The 17,413-nt window shown below is 33.1% G+C and overlaps 1 protein-coding gene across 4 annotated transcripts in view; it reads left to right on the plus strand.

Moving 5' to 3' along the window:
- Window positions 1–17,413, plus strand: part of LOC140443719 (transmembrane protein 62-like) — an 85,385-nt gene that overhangs the window by 54,270 nt on the left and 13,702 nt on the right. For all 4 annotated transcript variants that reach the window (XM_072535107.1, XM_072535108.1, XM_072535105.1 and 1 more), the window contains exons 7-9: window positions 1,049–1,171; window positions 9,925–10,006; window positions 16,476–16,723. In XM_072535107.1, coding sequence (XP_072391208.1) covers window positions 1,049–1,171; window positions 9,925–10,006; window positions 16,476–16,723 — 453 coding nt within the window. The remainder of the gene's footprint in view (window positions 1–1,048; window positions 1,172–9,924; window positions 10,007–16,475; window positions 16,724–17,413) is intronic.

Here is a 17,413-nt window from a genome sequence, read left to right on the forward strand (position 1 = left end):
ATGTCTTTTGTGTCGACAATCACTCTTCCATGAGGTATTTGTAACCTATAAGACGAGGCTCTGAAGATGGCATGTTACATGCTGAAAGTACTCAGCAGATTTTAATAAAAAGTTTTGCGCACTATCAAGTTTTTTGAGAACATACATATGCCAGTTTGACCTGTAATTTCAATTCCAGTTTCAATGTCCGTTCCGAAATTATCTTCGGCGAGTTATCGAAATTTTTAGCATATTTAAACCGTTTTCCGAATGTCAAGTTGCTAGTACGTCGATCCAACCCTCATAATTGAAAGGTCAGAATTTTTCATCCGGGTTTTTCCCCTAGCCGACCTGTTTCAGATTTTTGACCCCGAGCACCCTTTTTTATCCTCTCTATTCTGCTGTATAACGCACTTCCATTGTACAAGCCATGCGCCCAGTGGTTACAGGAAATTTGTCTTCGAGTACGCTAGAGTACGACATTTCTCAGAGTTTTATTACAGTGTGAGGGTCGACACTCACTCTGTCTCCGAGGTCCATTACCAGCCTTCATCAACCACCATAAAACAACGTACCATTACAAATTACCTAGCGCCAAAGCCTACATTCTGTGACAGGTCTAGGGTTAGTTTAGATCTATGTAAATTAAATTTTAAAAGCTGTATCCCTTTGAGTGTGACCTTTATAATTCCTACTGGAGTTGAATATAGAATTATAGAATTTTTTCCAACCTTCTTCTTGGATATGCTGGATGTAACTTCAAGCCCTTTGGTAATAAGTTATTGTCTCTACATCTTCGTAAAAATTTGATTGCTGTGCCAGTTTTTTGTAAAGAATTTCCAATATCCGAAAATTTTGAATAACGCTGGGCCCATAACGATTTCTTAATATTGTTCTGAAGCTATTCTCTTGTGGTATTTTAAAGTAATTACTATTGGGAATAAGCCACAATTAGAGGTTAAAATAAGTTTATTGACGTTTTAATTTCCACTTCGGAAATCGTTCTCAAAATATAATAATTAATAAAATAAATTGAATATATTATTTTTAATGGAAATTCCCATTTTAGGTTTACGTAAAAGATGCTGAAGGAAGAGTTCATTCAGAAAGTCAACCATTTTCCTTAGATGGGACAGAATTATCGTTTGGAATATTACCGAAATTGGCTCTTATGACTAATGCTAGTCTAGTAGTAAGTTGTTTTAAGTAAAATATATGCATTTTTCTACAATTTTTCTTAAGTTTGGTTTTTGAGATTTTTTATATTGTAAAGCTAGCTAGAATACTTCAATCTAGTCTATGAATACTATTCTTTTTTTGTTTAGCACGCATTAGTTATGCTCACGTTGACAATCTACTTATATCAGTCAATAAATGTCGCGTTTTTCCACATTATATGATGGCTACATGAAATTATTGATTATTTTTTTATTCTGTAATTCAAAAATAATTTGTTTGCTTCCTGTACATACAATATATGAAAATGTATACGCGTAAAAAAATTGTTTAATTTTTGTTTAGATTTTAGCTTGATTAATATGTGGAATTGTACAAAATCAGGTACAATTCGATAAGAAAAACAGACTTGGAATATTTAAACTTTGTTTGGTATTAGAGAGAATAATAAACCACTGCCAAGTTAGCGTTTCTTATGCGCGGCGCTTTGTAGGCATACAGTTTATTATATTAATTCTTTAGGACTTATATGAACTAAAACTACAGAATCAATTAATAAACTTGATATACTGTATTATCTCAGCTAAGCCCCAACTGACAAATAACCATTCGTAATTAATTTGTGTCGTGTTGGTCAAATTTTGATATCGGTTGGAAGCGACTGTACTGTACAACACAGTTGCTTAACGAAAGCAATTGCTCTTAGTCAATATTAATTGAACTTAAAAGTAAAAAATTATTCACATTTAGTGAATCATCAAATGAAACAAGTTCAAATCCATATTAACATAATTCAAAATATAAACTAAATAACTATAACAAACAAACAACGGCACACAAAAAAACAACAAATAGTAAAAAGTAAATTGTATTATATACTATTATTTATGATTATACATACTTTTTTTTTAAATTAAATAATAATGCAACAGTGATTTATTTCATCTATTAATAAGTGGTAGAGATTTTTATGTTGTATATTTTCGACATCAATAACTGAGAAGGCATCGAAAATATTGGGGAAAATCAAACCAGTTAGACAAAACGAATGGAGGAGTGCCAAGAAGCAACATATAACAAAGATAGAGCATACCCAAAGACAAATCAAGCTAGATGCACAATATGCGCAAAGGAGGAATACCGGATCCTAAGAAGGGAAGGAAAAATATTACATAGAAGAAAAAAAGGCACTTTGAAGAAAAGCCGTTAAAAAGCAGAATGGCTAAGAAATCAAAACAAAACTCGAAAGTTCTACAAAAATATAAACAAAATGAGTAAAGAGTTTAAGCCAAGAGTAGCGAGCTGTAAGGATGGAGAAGGAAATATTTAAGTGATACTGCCTCAATCTTGAACCGATGAAACACCAACTACCACTAAAGAGGATGCCCAAACTTAAAAAAAAAGCTAAAAGCTTAAAAATAATAAAGCACCAGGAACTGATCAAATTTGTAGTGAGCTCTACAAGAATGGTAACGACGCCATGCTACAAGCACTACATAAACTTTTACTTCTTGTCTGGCAAAATGAGACCATGCCGTGTGACCAGACGAAAGAATGGAGATAATAGAATCAAAAGGTAGAAATGGACCTACACTTAGCAAAGAGGAAATTGAAACCGTGCTAAAACGTGTAAAAAATGATAAAGCCGTGGTAAAGCCGAGAGAACCACATTGATATACTAGTGGAATTATTTAATAAAATTTACCATACCGGCGAAATTCCGAAAGAATGGCTAATATCTGAGTTCATCCCAATACCGAAAAAACCCAACGCAATGCCATGTAAAGAATATAGAACGATAAGCTGGATGAACCATGTTTGAAAAGTCTTCTTGCGAGTGATACATGAACGTGTCTACAAAAAACTAGAATAAAGAGAAATCAACTGGGATTTAGAAAAGGCTTTGGCACTAGAGAGGCAATGTTTACTATACAAACACTTGCAGAATGGTTTCGAAATGTCAACTGTGACGTATTCATATGTCTAGTTGACTTTGATAAAGCCTTCGACAAAATACAATACAGGAGGCTTGGAAACATATTACGGAGATAATCAGGATTTGAAAATCATTACAAATTTATTCCGATATCAGATCGCCATAATACGAGTAGACCAACAAAAATCTAAAGAGATACATATAAGAAGAGGAGTACGACAAGGATGTGTACTATCCCCTCTACTTTTTAATAAAAAGATGTTTAGAGAGGCACTAGAAAACATCAATAAAGGCATATCAATTAACGGAATGCTAGTGAACAATCTCAGATATGCAAACGATACAATACTCCTTGCGGACAGCAAAGGAGGTCTGCAAATTTTGGTGGATCGCACTACGCAGTACTGCGAGAAGTATGGAATGACTCTGAACTCAAAAAAAAAACAAAATCGTGATTGTCAGTAAGAACAAGATTGAAGACGAAACTATCTACGTTAGAGCTTTAGAGAAAGTACCCAGATACAGTTATTTGGGATGTGAGCTAAATGAACAATGGGACAGCAGCCTTGAAATAAAACGACGCATGGAGATGGCCAGAAGCGCTTTCAATAAGATGAAACAAGTATTATGCAATGGAAGTCTGGGAACAGAAATTAGAACTAGAGTATTGAGATGCTACGTATTCTCTACTTATTTATCTGGAGTTGAAGTCTGGACAATTACGGACGCGACTGAAAACTTGCCAGCTTTGAGATATAGTGTTATCGAAAAATGTGGAAAATATCATGGACTCAACACGTAACAAACACGGAAGCATTGAAAAACATGAAAAAAGAAAAAGAAATACTTAACGCTATGAAGGAAAGAAAAATTAGCTACTTTAATCACATTAAGAAATGAAAAATATGAGTTGATACGCTTGGATATACAAGCGAAAGTGGAAGGAAAAAGTTTTTTGGGAAGACGACGCACGTCCTGATTGAAAAATTTAAAGCAGTGGAGTGGACAAACAACAATAGAACTCTCCAGAACTGCTGCAGACAGAGTAAAATGGACCATGATGATCGCCAATGTCCTTAAAGGATGAGGCACACGATGAAGAAGATCCTATATAATGTTAATACATACTAAGAAATGTTTAATTTGGAATTTCCATCTTTTTCCTACTCCATAGTGTCCTCCAAACACGACTGCGTTAGTTTAATCTATGGACCAAGGCGTCATTGCGTCTATGAAGAGAAACTACAGGAATCCTAAGAAAATGCTGAGGGGAAAACGAGGAAAGTGATGAAGAAGAGGAGCTTGTACCTGGTAGGCGAGTGACGCACGATATGTTAAAAAGTCTTTAACAATTTAAACACATATCTCGTACGAACTTGCAATGCGCCAGAAAGAATACCAACAACTACAAGTAATTATTTTTGACCAAAAAATTGAAGGAAATCATGGTATAGGAAGAAAGAAGCTCATGGCTCAGGAATATAAGACTGAACCAGAAATTAAGGAAACGCTCATATACCTCAAGCCCCCAATAGACAAGTTGGTTGGTGGTTTACTAATATTTCGTAATTATTTTGGACAATTCTTCTAAAAATCAAGTAGTTTCAAACAAATCGGGGACTTTCGGAGAAAGAAAAGCTATTTGAAGATGATATGATGAAAAAAGAGATATTGGCAATTATGGATGTAAATAAACATTGGTTTGTAAAATACGTTATTGACAAAATGGCAAGAAAGACAATATTGTAGTACTTCGAGTTCCTTCCAATCATTGTGAACTAAACCCTATGGGATTTGTATGGATAACGATGAAAGGATCAGTGGCAAGGAAAACTACATATGAAATGTTTATAAATATTTTGAACAAGTATTTGAAAGGAATCAATGCAAAAAATTTCGAGAAATGTAGAAAATATGTTAATAAAAATGGGCGAAAAATATGGTTATTAGACATTTTATAGGAAACACCAACCAACCAGTTAATAACAACTTTAGGGAAGATGGCAATTCATTAGAATTTTTCATTTCACATGAAAATAATTGTTAAACTTTTTTCCATATAAAAATATTTTTTAAATGTGCTTAAAATAAAAATGTGCTGATAATTTCCAATGATTTTTTTTGTCGTGCATACTTTAGAGACATATCGCTTATCAATCACCTACTTCGAAGTTTCGCCTATGTCAGCTAATAACAATAAATGTAGAAAGTAGAAACTCATTTTTATTTTATTCTGACCTTTTGCGGGTGAGGGAAGTAAAAAAAAAGCTTGTGTCGAATTGAAATGTAAATATAAGTATAGAAGTATTTTGTCCACTTTTTAGCGTTTTGCATACATAATTAAGGTTTATAACACACACTCTCTCTCTCTCTCTATCCCTCTATCTCTCTTAATACCAAATAAAGTGTAGTAAATATTTTTCCATTTTAATATATTTTCTATTATGTTTAATAATGCTTCTTGTTAGTGCTAGTTTTCTAAATAATTTAGTTTGTACCGAATAGTATGTATAGAATAGAAGCTTTTGTATAAACACATAATTATTATTACATTAATGGATGCTTTTTGAACTGTTAATGATGTAAAATTTATAAGCATTATTTTAATATACAATTGACAAACCGGTCTTATCAGATCGACATTTTTGTAGGGTTGATAATAAATAATTTTTATAAAAATATTTATAATGCAATTTTTTTTGTATTTATGCATAAAAAATGTAAAAAAAAATAAAATAGGTATTGCATGCTGCCTTATTTTCATTATTATAATAGTTTAAACTTATCGTAATAAATTTTATTTAACGGTGGCGCCACTTTATATAATTTAATGAAACTTTGAGATCGATATCACTCAAAACCGGCAAACTTTTACTTTTTGGGAACATAAACAATTCTAATATAATGATATTTTTTAATTTATTTTCTTACAAGTAGTTTTTGGATGTAATATGTCATTTCATGCTTGTAATTCATGGGAGCGAGAGAACGAAAAAAAAATTAATTTCAGGGAAATTTAGGAGTGAAGGGTATACGAGGATGTATTGAAATGTTCTTAATCTACTATAGAAGCCAAAAAAATATTGAAATTTAAATTATTTTATTATTCAACATATTCTCTTAATTGGGTACATTTATTGCAACGAACCAGGCTTTCACAGATTGTATCACTTCTTATTGGTAGGAAAATTTACGACCTTTTGGACTTTTTTCAGTTGAGCAATGACATGATAGTGGGACCACAGTATAGACAATAACAGTTGTTATTTATACTGTGGTGGGACGGACCCAGATCTGGTGACTAAGAGAGGTGTTCCAATAATTTCAACCCTAAATCACAAAAAAAAAACAAAATACCTTTGTACAATTTTCTGCATCTTTTCTCCACGTTTTTTTTTTTCTGGTAGTGTGGTTAGTAATGTCAAATAATAATTGGATTAAAATAATAATACGAAAATAAAATTTCGATCCTATAGGTTATGTTTATCTGTCCGTCCGCGTATTCAGTCTTGGATTAAAAAAACTGTAATAGATAGAGAAAAATTGAAGTTATATTCCTATTTAATACTTGAAGGTATTACAGCAAAAATTATCCAAACGGAAATACTCACTTCCGGTGTTGTTAAAATTAATAAAAACTGTGTAAGTCATAGACGACGATAGATACACTTATGTTGACAACGGATTCGTGATCAGTGTGCAAAAATACGTCTATAAACATGTCTTGGTTAACTTCCGGTCATAAAAATTGTTCACTTCCTGTGAACACTTAAATTTAGTATGGAACATCGTGGCTGGTGTTGAAACATCGGTATATTGCTCAAACGAAACGAGTCCGAGACGAAAAACCAATCAACGGTATAGTCTAGCCAAAGCGAACAAAAGTAGTCCGCGTTCGCAGCGTTGACAGACAAATGGCCGCAAGTTTATTTGATGAAAGAATGTAAAGAGATAAAAGAACTAGAAGCAAAATATATTAAGAGAGATATAAAAAGTAAGAGAAGTTAGTGGAATTGATAAAAAAGACCACGAGAGATGAAATCTAATATGCTGTTAAAAGCTCTAAACATAATAAGGCAGATTGATTAGAAAAAAATACCTGTAGAACTGTTAACGATTGAAAGAGCATAACTTGTAAATATTGACAGACTTCAACACAATATACGATAAGGGAATAATACGGCAGTTGGCTATTATAAATATCCCTAAAAAACAATCAGCAAAAAATTGGTCTATGAATACTGAGCCTAATAAGTCACACTTTAAAAATACTGCTTAAAGTCGTACATAAAATAATTTATGAAAAGTCAGAAGAGGAGATTAGTGAGACTTAGTTCGGATTCCGAAATGGAATGGGTACTCGAGGATCACTATTTGCCATAAGCATATTAACTAATATCCATACTTAGGAATAAGAACATTGACAATCAAATTATAAATATAATCCAAACATTATATTGGAACCAGAGTGCCACAGCGCAAAGTTTAGGTTCAATATGAATGGGTGCTTAACCACCCTTCCACTCGACCGAAGAGGTCTATTGTGGCTCTGGCACAGTGCAAATTGATGGACAACGGTAAGAAGAAATGTATATCTGTAGGAGAGTTAGATAGGGATGCGTTCTATCACCTCTATTATAGTGGCATATAAACGGCAGAAAACTATATTCAATGATAGCAAAGCGGGAATTAACGTAACGTTGACGGAAAATTAATTAACAACTTGTGGGAGATCTAAAATATCTAATGGAAAGCTTAACTATAAATAGCGCTGAGAGGGAAATTAATGTAAACGCTAAAAAACGAAATATATGCTTATTACAAATATACTACAAAATATAGAGCAAACATTGACAATATATCAGTGTAATATAACAAGTAGAAAAAATATCAGTACTTGGAAACTTTTAGCAATGAAACAAATGGTCATACTTCAGAAATAAATAGACGAGTAGCGATTGCCAAATCAGAATTTATATGAATGAAGCAACTCAGAAACTAACGTGCAGAAATTTCAATTTGAAAATAAGCATACGCACCATTCCATGTTATATATTTTTAATGTTATTATATGGAAACTGAGACGTGGACATTAAAAAAATTTAACTTAAAAAGAATAAAGGCTTTTGAACTCTCGATAAACACAAGAGTATTAAAACTATTCTGGACTGATAGAATTGCAAATAAAGACGTGCTGGAGAGGGTTGTAAAAGAAATAGAACTAGTTACCACTACACAAACATGAAAACTGAAATACCTGGGCCACTTGATGAGGGGTCCAAAATATGAAGGAAATATTCAAGGATATTAAATATTTGGTCTGTAGGCTGACGACAGAATTAGTGGTTTAGAATCTTCGTGATTAGTATTAACGCAGATCAATTGGTTTGTTTGGAGAAGCAACTTAAAAAAAACAGCCAAATTATGATTGCCAACCACCGTGGGGAGATGGCACTCTAAGAAGAGAACAAAGTCAAAATAATAATTATTTGGCGTACTTGAATTCGGCTGTATGTATCTTCGCAAATGTCAAAATTTTCTCATCGACATAATTTCATCGTACATTTCTTTGAGAGTCAGTTAATGATATCACCTTTTTGCCAGGCAGTTGTTTCTGGCGTCCCCAATTGTTGACTTTGGTATGACTCATTGTCCATAACGACGACAATTTGTGTTTAATAAATTAATAATTTTCCGGTTCCGATTTGTCTTCCCTTTTGAAGAGAAGTATTAGGATGCTTGATCTCCATTCTTGAGTAATTCTGTTTTGTTCTATTATTTTTTGGATTAGCTTTAATAGTTGTTTGGTCAGATCTGGTCCTCCGTACTTTAGGAGTTCGTTCGGTATTCTGTCCTCTCCTGGTGATTTTCTATTTTTTAATTTCCTTAATGCTTCCTTTACCTCTTCCGCCTCAATATTTATTTTTTCGTTTGTCGGCACCTCTGGTGTTGGTGGTTCATTATCGTCACCTTTTGCCTAGAGGGATCGAAAGTAATCTGCCCATGTTTCCTTCTAAATGTGTTTCATTTATTAGTTCGTTCATCTATTTCTTTGTCCTCTGATCATTCTCCATATTTCTTTTTGTGTTTCGTAGCCGTGTCATGTTCCATCTGTTTTGAGAAGTTCTGCCATGTTCCCTTTTTATTTGTCTAACTAAAGTATTCGTTTCATTTCTGATTCGTTTATAGTAGTTGTATACCTGTTATGTTGGCTGTGTTCTGTATTGTGAAAAGGCTCACATTTTGTCTTCACTTCCCCTCTAAACGAAGAGGTTTTCTTTTGATTTGATTGGGACTATTTAGCAGACTATCATTTCTAAGAACTTAGTATGTACCTACCTACAATTTTAAAACTATACTTTAGTAAATGTTATGATGGTTTTATGAGAAACTGGGAAATAATAAAAATGTATGTGGAACTAAATTTAGTAATAGAAAATCGGTAAAAACATTGCATACCATAGAGCAAAGAGTTAAAAGATTGTGATTTACCAAGAATAACCATTGATGAGTTATTGACTGAAAGGCTTTGTTCACTGAGAAAACGAGAGTTGGCTTGAAACATCCTGATGGAGGTATGTGTGGTAAAGGACAGGAGAGAGATTTGCAAGTTTAGAACATTTGTACAAGAGTCTAGTTGTGGAGTTGGTGGTTCTGCGCACTGTAATTTTTTCGTTAGTTTAAAAATTCCTTGATGTACTAGATATATTTTAGAGATATGTATTACTTTCTGTTTGTAGCCAATTTAATAATACAATATTTTTGAGAAATAGTAAAGAAATATTTTAATGTTTTTTAAATGTTTTATCATAACGTTTACTTTATTTTTTTAGTTTAAACTATTTTTCTTCGTGATCTTGTTCCTGACTACTTTGCCTATTTTTGTGATTAAATACATACACTTTCTGGTATCAGGTTAGTATATTTTGATAATATAAACGCGTTCTCGTTGAAATACACCAATATAAAAAATGACTCTGTTAGAAACTATTTATCCTCTTACAAACATTTGATAAAAGTATATTGAATACTTTCCCACAACAAAGTTACGTAGGTAAGTGTGCCAAGACATAAAGGAATTTTTGGTAACAAGATTACTATTTGCCATAGTCTTGCCAAAGAAGAAGCTAAGGAATCGCATAGAGGAGAATGGCCGAAAATGAGGAAAGGGATTTAATGTAGCCTAATGGAAAAATATTCCAGAACAATTTAAAAGTCGGCTGATGGATGAGTAGTAATAAAATATGAACAATGTAAAGCTCGGCGAACGCTTATTCATTAAACCACACCGAAAGGCGTAAAAAGCTAGAAAGGCAGCTGCTACTAGGGGACTATAAAGCACATTGATGTACAGATATCTATTGGTTAGCATTTAACCATACCCAGTCCCTAAAAAATTGAATGGTCCGAATATTATAATAAGAAACTATTATTCCGTAAGCACAGTATATCTTATGTTGTATAACCTCGAAATGCCAAATTTGTTTGTGTAGTTGTACAGGACAGGCGTGGTAATTTTAAACTGGAAAAATTTAATAAATAAGAGAATTCGCATTTAAAGTGTGGTAATTATATTCTGAAAATTTACATATATATATATATATATATATATATATATATATATATATATATATATATATATATACAAGAAATACTGGATATTATTGACTGTCGATATAAACAAACAACACAGTTTATTAGGGCTGCAGTCAGTAGGTTTGGCCGGGATGTTATAGAAACACTCTTTTGACTTTTGGTCGAGCTTTCGGAATTCTTTTATTCCTTCTTCAAGACACTGTAATTAGAAGAAAGTGTAAATATTTACAACATATCTCAAATTGTCATTACAACTTACTAGTCGTTGAGATTATTTTTCTAAAGCTACGACACTCAACATTAAAAACACACATATAAAATATAACATTTAAAATAATGGACTATATACATTTTAAAATTTAGTTGGAAAGTTAAAATTTTGTTAGTGACATCTTTTCATGGTGTGTTTTGACTGATCCATAGAGACCAGAAAAAAAAATGACAATTTGAGATATGTTGTAAATATTTACACTTTCTTCTAATTACAGTGTCTTGAAGAAGGAATACAAGAATTCCGAAAGCTCGACCAAAAGTCAAAAGAGTGTTTCTATAACATCCCGTCCAAACCTACTGACTGCAGCCCTAATAAACTGTGTTGTTTGTAAATATATATATATATATATATATATATATATATATATATATATATATATATATATATATATATATATATATATATATATATATATACAATATAATACCGGTATAAATCAAAATAATTGACATTCTGAAACAGAATCAGAATTGATGTTACGGATGCTAAAACATTTTAAGACCAAAAAATAAACTGGAAAAACTTCTTGCAACAACTCATACAGTGAGTTTTAAATTGAAGAACTATCGTATCTTAACATAACTGGTCATAAGACGAAGTATTTTCCAAATTCATTAAAATATATCAGGTGACAACAGAAAAATCAATAGGGAAGTTACAATAATATTAGACTGTGTCTATCCATATCCTTCTTGACTTCCCCATATCCTTTATTAGGCGAGGCTACGTAGCACTAAGCCTACCAGTTTTTCGCTGTGCAAATTTTTGCATTCGATTCGGGAAAGTGTCAGAAAATTTTGTGAACAAAATCCATGGTAAAATGAAAATTGGATTTTGTGCATAAGGAAAATGCATTTCCAAAGTGCATAGATAATGAAACATTTGCAACTCAGAAAATATCGACAATTTTATTACTCGGGGGTGTGCGAGATCGCTGAGTACGAATATGTTAATGACGATGTAGCTCGAGCTACCTGGTGCCCCGAGTGGACCTTGTCTCTTGGAGTATGTTAATTTTACTCTAAATCAGTCGACAATTATTACTCGGAGGTGTACTAAGTCACTGAACACGAATATAATGACGATTGTCATCGAGTTACCTGGTGCCCAGGGTGGACGTCGTCTCCTGGAGTTTTGTTGTTTTTATTCGAAATCAGTCGAAAGTCATAACTCGGAGGTTTTCGAGGTCGCTGAACACGAATATTTTGTTGATAAGTGACCTCAGAATACCTCATGCGACTTTATATAAAACTTCAAAAAAATTGTCACAAACATTATTTTTTAAATTTGGCCCTTTTATGCAGTTGTTAGCACTGATGAAATGTCAGGTGATACATATTGTAATCTCCCCTGTAGCAGTTCCCGCCCATTACTTCCACATGTGCTCTTATATACTTATTCTCTCACATGTACTAGTACACAGGTATCCTCCAATGTGTACTATAATCATTATGTACTGGATTGTAGACCTCTGATCTCTCAGAAACTAACTCTGAGTTTAGCATCGTTGTTAGCTTTTTAAAATAAAAACAAAAATATAACTAAGTTTTTTATACTATAAACAAAAACACTAACTTTTCTCACAGAACACGTGTCTTTAACCTACAAACTCTCAATTTTTGAGTGTTTTGTGAATTAAACGCATGCAGTCGATGCAGCAGATGCATGCTATTCTTGCGTCGGACGCATAAAACAGACCGATTGTATAAAGTTACCATTTGACGAGTGCACAGCGTGCTGCTTGCGTCGAACGTATGCGACAATAGCATAAGAGAGACTGCACCTTTAGACGTGTTCAATTCCAATAAAACACTATTTCCTAAATTCCAGTAAAAGCAAACGCTCCTCTCTGTGCTTTTTTTTATCGTAAGTTGTAGCGTTATTTTTGAGATTCCCTGTGTAATTAGAATAACTATTATGTATAAAAATAATACAAAATATTGGTAACTAAATACATAAATATTTTAACATTTTTAGAAAATAATTTTACTTTTATTTTCTATCTTTGATTGTATATAGTGTAAAATAATTCATTAGTTTTTAATGATATTGTACAAATATCTGGAAAGGATATTGATTATCCTGTAATCGGTATTATAACATATTAATACATTTTTAAACTGAAGACTTAAATTGTAAAAACGTAAAATTTGGGAAACGCCTTTCTGAGGATCTTCGTCTTCTTCTTCCTTCTTGTATGTAGGCTTTAAAGCCTGTTTCTTCTTCAATATTAGCCTCCTAAATTATTTAAATTATCGCATCATCTTTTTCTTGGTCTGCCAATACTTCTTCGTCCATTTGGTGACTTATCTCGTGCTATTCGTACTATCCTATCCTCTGCCATTCTACTAATGTGTTCGTTTCACTCCTGTTTCCGTTTTGTCACCCATCCGTTTATGTCTTCTAAATTGCATGCTCTTCTTATGTTTTCGCTTCTCTTCCTATTCAACAGACTTTTCACTTGTATTCGTCGAAGTATTTTTATCTCTGTTGTTTCTAGTAGTCGTCTCGTTTTAGATGTATCAGTTCATGTCTCCGCCGTGTATGTTAATATAGGTCTAATTGCTGCTTTATAGATTCTTGTTTTTATGTATTGTCTTAGGTATTTGTTCTTCCAGATTGTGTCATATTTCCAGATATCTAAACCTTGCTTCCTGCTTTATTAATTATCAATTAAATATCAATTTCGATTTTACATCGTAGTGGGTATTTAGATGTTGTCATACATTTGGTTTTTTCTGCTGATATTATCATATTGTATTTCTTGGCTGTTGTATTGAAGATTTGTGTTAATCTTTGGAGCTCGTCTTCTGTCATAATATTTGGATTTCTTTGTTCCCCATTCTGTAACCATGACCATTACGTACTGCTTGTATTATTTCGTCCATTATTATATTAAAGAGAAGTGGGCTTAACGAGTCACAATGTCTGACTCCGCTTTGTACAGGTATAGACTGTATTAGTTTTCCATTTATCTTTGCCTGTATTCGATTATGGAAGTAGATGTTTTCGATGGTTTGTATAATATTGATTGGTATGCTTCTTTAATGCAGTAGGTGTAAGACGTGTTCGACTTGGATGCGATCGAAAGCCTTCGTCAGAACTATAAAACATAGATATGCTGGTTTATTGTACTCGATGGCATTTTCTGTGATTTCTCTTAGTACAAATACGGTGTCTATGCAGGATCTTCCGGCTCTGAATCCTTGTTGTTCATCTGATAAAGTTGTTAGTTTATTGATTATGTTGGTTAGGACTTTTGTGGTAAGCTTAAGTGCGGTGTTCAGCAGATTTATACCTCTATAATTGTTGGGGTTTCATCTTCTTTCTTGAACATTGGTATCATTATGCTGTTTTTCCATGCGTCTGGTATCTTGCAGTGCAATATTAGTTTTTGTATAAGTTTTGTCATCTCTAGGGTTATACTTTCTCTTCCGTGTTTTAGGAGCTCGTTGGTTATTACGTCTGGTCCTGGTGACTTTCTATTTTTGAATGAATTCATGGCTATCTCTACTTCCTGAAAACTGATTTCTAATTCGTGTCTTAATTTAGGTACGTTATTGTGTTGATTATTATTTTCCTTTCCTTTAAACAGTTCCGTCAGGTATATTTCCCATTCGTTTGCTGGTATGTTAATGTATTCCTTCAATTCTGCCATTGCTTTCCGTTGGTTTCTTATGAATCTCCATATTTGTTTTTGTGTCCCGTAGAAGTCGCTTTCCGTCCTTTTTGTAAACTGTGTTCATTTTTTGTTCTTCTTCCCAACTGCTTTGTTTCATTTCGTATTCTTCTATAGGTGTCTCGGGATTCTGGAGTATTTGATGTTTTGTACTTCGTGTAGGCCTCTGGTTTCTCTTTACATTTCTCTTTCATTTCTTTTCTGAAGCATGGTGTATTGTTGTTGTTTCTTTGGTTCAGTATGATTTTGCGTTTTCCTAGAGCTTCTGTTGCTACTTCTTCAATGTTGTTTTTAATTTTCTCCCAGCTCGCGTTTATATCTTCGATGTCGTCTATTTGTTTCAGCTGTATCTTCTGTGCTAGCCTCCTTTGGTACATTTCTCTTGTAGAGTCGTTCCACAGTGATTCTACATTGAATTTTTTCTCGGTGATTTCCTGTAGAAAATGTTTTGGTGTTATTTTCATTCCTATATTTGCTAGTACTAGTTTTTGTTCACTTCCTGTGTCTGCTGAGTTTAAAGTTCAGATATTTAGAATCTGCTTTGGTGGATTTTTCTATTTTCTAAACACAGAGATTAGTCATGATTTCTCCATTTGCGTTGACATGGTTTTCATTAAATTTTTGTTTTACTCCTGGAACTACTTCATTTCCGATTCGTGCATTAAAGTCACCCATAAGAATTAGAGGTTCTTCATGAGGTATTTCATCCAGGATGGTTTGCAATTGTTCGTAGAATGCCTCTTGTTCCTCCTTAGATTTGTAGTCCTCGGGGCTATAGATAGATATGACATTTAATTTTTGGTAGTCCATTGTGATGTTCATATATGTATTATTCTTTCGGAGATATAACGGCAGGTATTTATGTTGTCTTTAAATTTTTTATGGACAAGTATTATACCTACGCCTGCTCGTGCTCGTTCTTCTTTCTTTAGTCCACTGTACGCTAGATTGTAGCGTATTTAAATAAAACGAGCGGTTCTAATTTATGTAGATATATGTATTTATAAGTTTACAGTTCGATAGTATCTTAACAACTAACTGTTCAATCATCGTTACTTATATATATATATATATATATATATATATATATATATACATATATATATATATATATATATAATATATATATATATATAATATATATATATATATATATATATATATATATATATATATATATATATATATATTTATATATATACAAAATATTATGTACTAGAATATTCGGGAGTAGTCCACCTCTATCTTTCACATTAAAAGCTCATCGAGAATGCCAACGATCGAACATTCCAGTCTAAGAACTGTGACACGTAACCGCGTGTCACAGTGTTTTTATTTATCAGTTCTTCTATTATCTCTTGGTCTTTGTTATTGAAAGAAGTAATGTTTCATGTTGCTAATCTGATTGTGGGCTTATTTTTCCTTTTCTTTACGTGGTTCGTTATATTAGGTTCCGTCTAGTTCCGAGGCTTTATATCGGTTCTTTGAGCCTGGTTTTCTTTTACAATGGGTAGGATGCTAACCTGGCCCATCAACCCTCCTCTTTTACCCGAGCTTGGGACCGGCTGTGGGCATGAACGCAACTTCTGAGCTACTCAATCCACCCAGTACTCGCGCTCATAACCCCCAATCAGGGGGGAGGATATTGGCGTGAATTGTATTACGATCACATGTATATAAACAACATAAGTTTTGCTTTTAATGTTTGTTCTTACATTTGTTCTTATCTTGTTATTGTATATAAATAACGAAAAATATTTGGTGTATTTCACCGATTTTTACACAGTACCTACTCAAATATTCGACGAATAAACTAAATTTTTGTTTACTTTTAGAAGGAAGACTGGTCAAACCAAAGCCACGAAAATCGTGTTGGTTTAATTTGTTTAAGAAAATATGGATTCTCTCCACGGTCGATAGGATCTTTTGGCCTATCGTTGTATACCCCATTTACTTAGCTGTCGGACCTTGGACAGTGGGATATTTGGTGGAAGATCATATTGGTGCTATTTTCGCATGGGGTATTATAGTTCATAACAGCTATTTACCTGGAGCGTTTACATATGCGTATGGTTTCTTACAGGTAAATTCATTTAATTTTTTATTAATATGCATTTTGCTGCAAGTTTCGGCAAGTGCGACCATCAGTTGATACCTTTATACTATCGTTGGAATATTCAGACATTTCCTGTTTATAATCGAATATAATATACGAGGGTGGATTGATATAAAAATTTGATTGATATTAAAAAAGGAGGGCATGAACTTAGAACTAAAATACACCAATTAATGAAAGAAGCCTGGGAACAAGAAATAATGCCAAAAGAATGGAGTGGCTGTATTATCGTGCCAATACATAAAAAAGGCAGAAAGGATACATGTGGCAACTACAGGGGAATCTCACTAATCGGTACTACATATAAGATATTAGCTTCAGTTGTACTAAAACGATTACTGCCATATACAGAGGAAATTATTGGCGATTACCAATGCGGCTTTAGGCCTGGAAGATCAACAATCGACCAAATATTTACTATCAGACAAATGCTAGAAAAGTATTGGGAATATAATAAAGAAGTACACCAGATCTTCATAGATTTCAAACAAGCATATGATTCCATAGATCGCTTAAAACTGTGGAGTGCAATGATGGAGTTAGGCGTACCAAAGAAGCTGACCATGATTGCGCGAATGTGTGTCAACAATTCCTTTGCACAAATTAGAATAGGAGGCAAAACTTCAAAGGCTTTCGGCATAAGCACCGGACTCAGAC

The sequence above is a fragment of the Diabrotica undecimpunctata genome, chromosome 6 (genome assembly GCF_040954645.1).
Source record: "Diabrotica undecimpunctata isolate CICGRU chromosome 6, icDiaUnde3, whole genome shotgun sequence".
In the NCBI taxonomy this organism is placed as follows: Eukaryota; Metazoa; Arthropoda; class Insecta; order Coleoptera; family Chrysomelidae; genus Diabrotica; species Diabrotica undecimpunctata.